At 42.9% G+C, this 3,115-nt stretch overlaps 1 protein-coding gene across 1 annotated transcript in view; it reads left to right on the top strand.

Moving 5' to 3' along the window:
- LOC126407044 (ninein-like protein) overlaps positions 1-1,430 on the top strand; it is a 22,323-nt gene extending 20,893 nt beyond the window's left edge. Inside the window, exons 6-7 of the mRNA XM_050071700.1 lie at positions 683-786; positions 859-1,430. Of these exons, the coding sequence (XP_049927657.1) occupies positions 683-786; positions 859-1,140 (386 nt within the window). The 3' untranslated portion in view covers positions 1,141-1,430. The remainder of the gene's footprint in view (positions 1-682; positions 787-858) is intronic.
- The last annotated feature ends 1,685 nt before the right edge of the window (positions 1,431-3,115 follow it).

Genomic DNA, 3,115 nt, shown 5'->3' with positions numbered 1-3,115 from the left:
CCTGCTAATAAGGATATATTGATCATATCTAATATATGAGTGTTAACTAAAGGAAAGACCTCCTTAAGTAGCCTAGTTGGGATGGGGTCTAAGAGACATGTTGATGATTTAGATGAAGAAATCACTGCGGTCAGTTCTTGAAGAGAAATTGGGGAGAANGATGGGGTCTAAGAGACATGTTGATGATTTAGATGAAGAAATCACTGCGGTCAGTTCTTGAAGAGAAATTGGGGAGAAGCAATCTAAATATATATTAGGTCTTACAGCTGTGTTTGAGGTTAGATAGGTACTATCTGAGGACAGGAGGTCATGAATTTTGCCTCTAATAGTTAGAATTTTGTCATTGATGAAGAGGAGTCAGACTGTTGAAGAGTTAAGTGTCAGTGGTGTGACCTGTCCGGTCTGAGCTGGACTCAGCCGGCTGATGATGTCACCTGACACTCAGCTGGTTTTAAAGCACGTCCCCTGTTGCAACAGCCAATCAGCTCGTAGTGAAGTCAAAATGGCCGCAGACGGCATGTCAGCTGTTTGTGCTGATGATGCAGCTGTGAGTACGTCATGTGATTAGGAGCTTAAATACACCTGTGATTGGTATGAAGGTGACAGAGTCACAGACTGAGGCTGTAAATTCGCTCTGAGCAGACAGTTCATTTAAATCTCTGTCCTGATGTGTGTTTGACAGCTGCTAAGCAGGAGGCGGAGCTGGGAGAAGGAGGAGTAGGAGGAGGAGGAGGCGTCCTGACAGCAGTGTGTGATCACCTGCGCCTGCAGCAATGCAACACACAGGTTAGACTCTGCCCACCTGCCTGACAGGAGGTTTAATGTGTTCTCATCAGTAACATGTCAACGTTCAAACAGGAAGTGGATGCGCTGATCAGGAAGTTGGACACCGACCTGGATGGCAGAGTTAGCATCAGGGACTTCCAGAAGGTTCTGTGTGTCTCCGCCCCTGTCTGCTCCTCCACCCCCGTGCGATCAGCTGATCTGCAGAGGGCGCCACAGCGGGTCAGACGTTACAGAACACACGGCACATTTTACACGTCACACTTTTTGTTGTTTGTTTACTGGTGGGCACCGGACGTTAAAGACGGTGACGTCTGTGTACAGAGGACAAAAAATGACTCAAGGATCAATAAATAAATAAACAAACAAATACTGGAATAAATAAATGACTATATCAATAAGTAAATATGTTGAAAAAAAAACAATAAATGCAGAAATAAATATGTAAATAAATAAATTATTGTGTAAATCAATAAGTAAATAAATAAAAGCTGAAATGAATACATAAATAAATAAATAATTAAAATTATTAATAACTTCCGAAATAAATATGGAAATAAATTGATAAATACAATAGTAAGAAAATGCTGAAATAATTAAAAAAAATAAGTAAAAATAAAATGTGTTTATGTCTCTGATTATTCATCCATTTTTTAAATTTTTTTTTCCATAGTTATGTCAACATTTGTTAATTCTTGAAGTTATTTATTTATTTGGTCCTCTATTCATTCATGCATTAATTAATTTATTTCCATACTTATTTATACATTTGTTTATATTTTTGTATTTATTTCAGAATTTATTTGTTTACTTATTTATTCCTGGATAAACATATACATTGATTTAATTATTTATGTATCTGTTTATTCCTGTATTTATTTATTGATTGATTGATACTTGACGGTCATGTTTTGTCCTCTGTATGTCTGAGCTGAATTTTTCTGTCTCTCTCTGTCTGTGTTGGGAGCTTATTTCCTGTACAGCAACAAGGCTATTCAAGAGAAGGCTGAGACACGGGGTCAAACATGGGGGGATTGCACATGCGCAGTGTAACTTGAGCTGCGATGCTGGAGGGTGACAGCAGGGGCGCTAGATAAAAAGCGCAGGATCCGCTCAGGCGATCAAGGAGTGCGCTTGGTGCGGTCTGCTTGGACTTTTGGACGGCGGCTGCCTGAAGTTGTCGGAATTGCATCTCTGTCATTCTCACCCACAACGCAGGCCACCAGTGACAGTCCAGTAATAAGCTGTGAAAATGACATGCATGCACATCCCCCTTATTCCGCGGTCTCACGCCATCTACTGAGCCTTTGAGGAAGTGCAGACCAGATTTTACTGCGCATGTGCAATCCCCCCATGTTTGACCCCGTGTCTCAGCCTTCTCTTCAATAGCCTTGTACAGCAGACGGTTCAGGATTAAAGCCAGGATGTAAATAACTGTGATTGATTATTGATGGTGACAGTAGCAGAGCACTGACATGATCCTGTGCTCTGATTGGATGAATTATTATCTGAGGTCAAAGTTTAAACATCTAAAACAAAGTGACACAGACCTCTCAGTCAGCACAAAGAGTTTACAGAGAGCTCCTGAACGCAGCATCACCTCCTCTATCAATCAGCCAATCAGGAGGCTCTGCTGCAGCTGACACTCGTCAGTCCAATCAGGAGTCTCAGGAGGACAGGCAGATGTTCACACACACGCGCGCGCACACACACACACACAGACAGGTGGAGGCCGTCATGAGCTGCACGTCAGGTCTGATGTCAGGCTGCGGTCTGTTAACCTGGGTCAGGACGGACAGGAACACTTCCTGTGACACTCAGGTGACACGCACACACAAACACACACACACACACACACACACACACACACACACACTGGTGTAGTCCCCTGGCTGCAGCATCACTAATCTGTATTTAAATCACCTGATGGATGGAAACTGTCTGTGTGTCTGTCCTGTCCTCATGTTGGGACCATAACTGTCTCTGAAGTGTAGACAGACTTTTACTTTGTAGTAGACTCGTTGGAGATGAGCCAGGCCTGCGCAGATTTGATCATCGGCGATCGGTGCACAATGCATGCCGGTTAGTTTTGTGTCCAACTTCATCCCGACTTGCTCTGACGTATAGAAAAAGTGGACGGTGATAAAATGGTGAGAGCGAGGCGGCTGCAGTTTTTAGAGCCAGGCGCTGCAGCTGCTCTCCACCGACTGCACCGCCTGGCTCTCACCTGATCTAACAGCTGATTGGTTCAGATGTCGACTCAACAAGATGACGTTTTAGATAAACTACTCATATGTGTTGAATTTTAGAGATTAAGATTGTATTTGTCTGA

The sequence above is a fragment of the Epinephelus moara genome, chromosome 19 (assembly GCF_006386435.1).
Source record: "Epinephelus moara isolate mb chromosome 19, YSFRI_EMoa_1.0, whole genome shotgun sequence".
NCBI lineage: Eukaryota > Metazoa > Chordata > Actinopteri > Perciformes > Serranidae > Epinephelus > Epinephelus moara.
The sequence above is the reverse complement of the archived record's forward strand: the minus strand, read 5'-3'. Positions and strand labels throughout refer to the sequence as shown.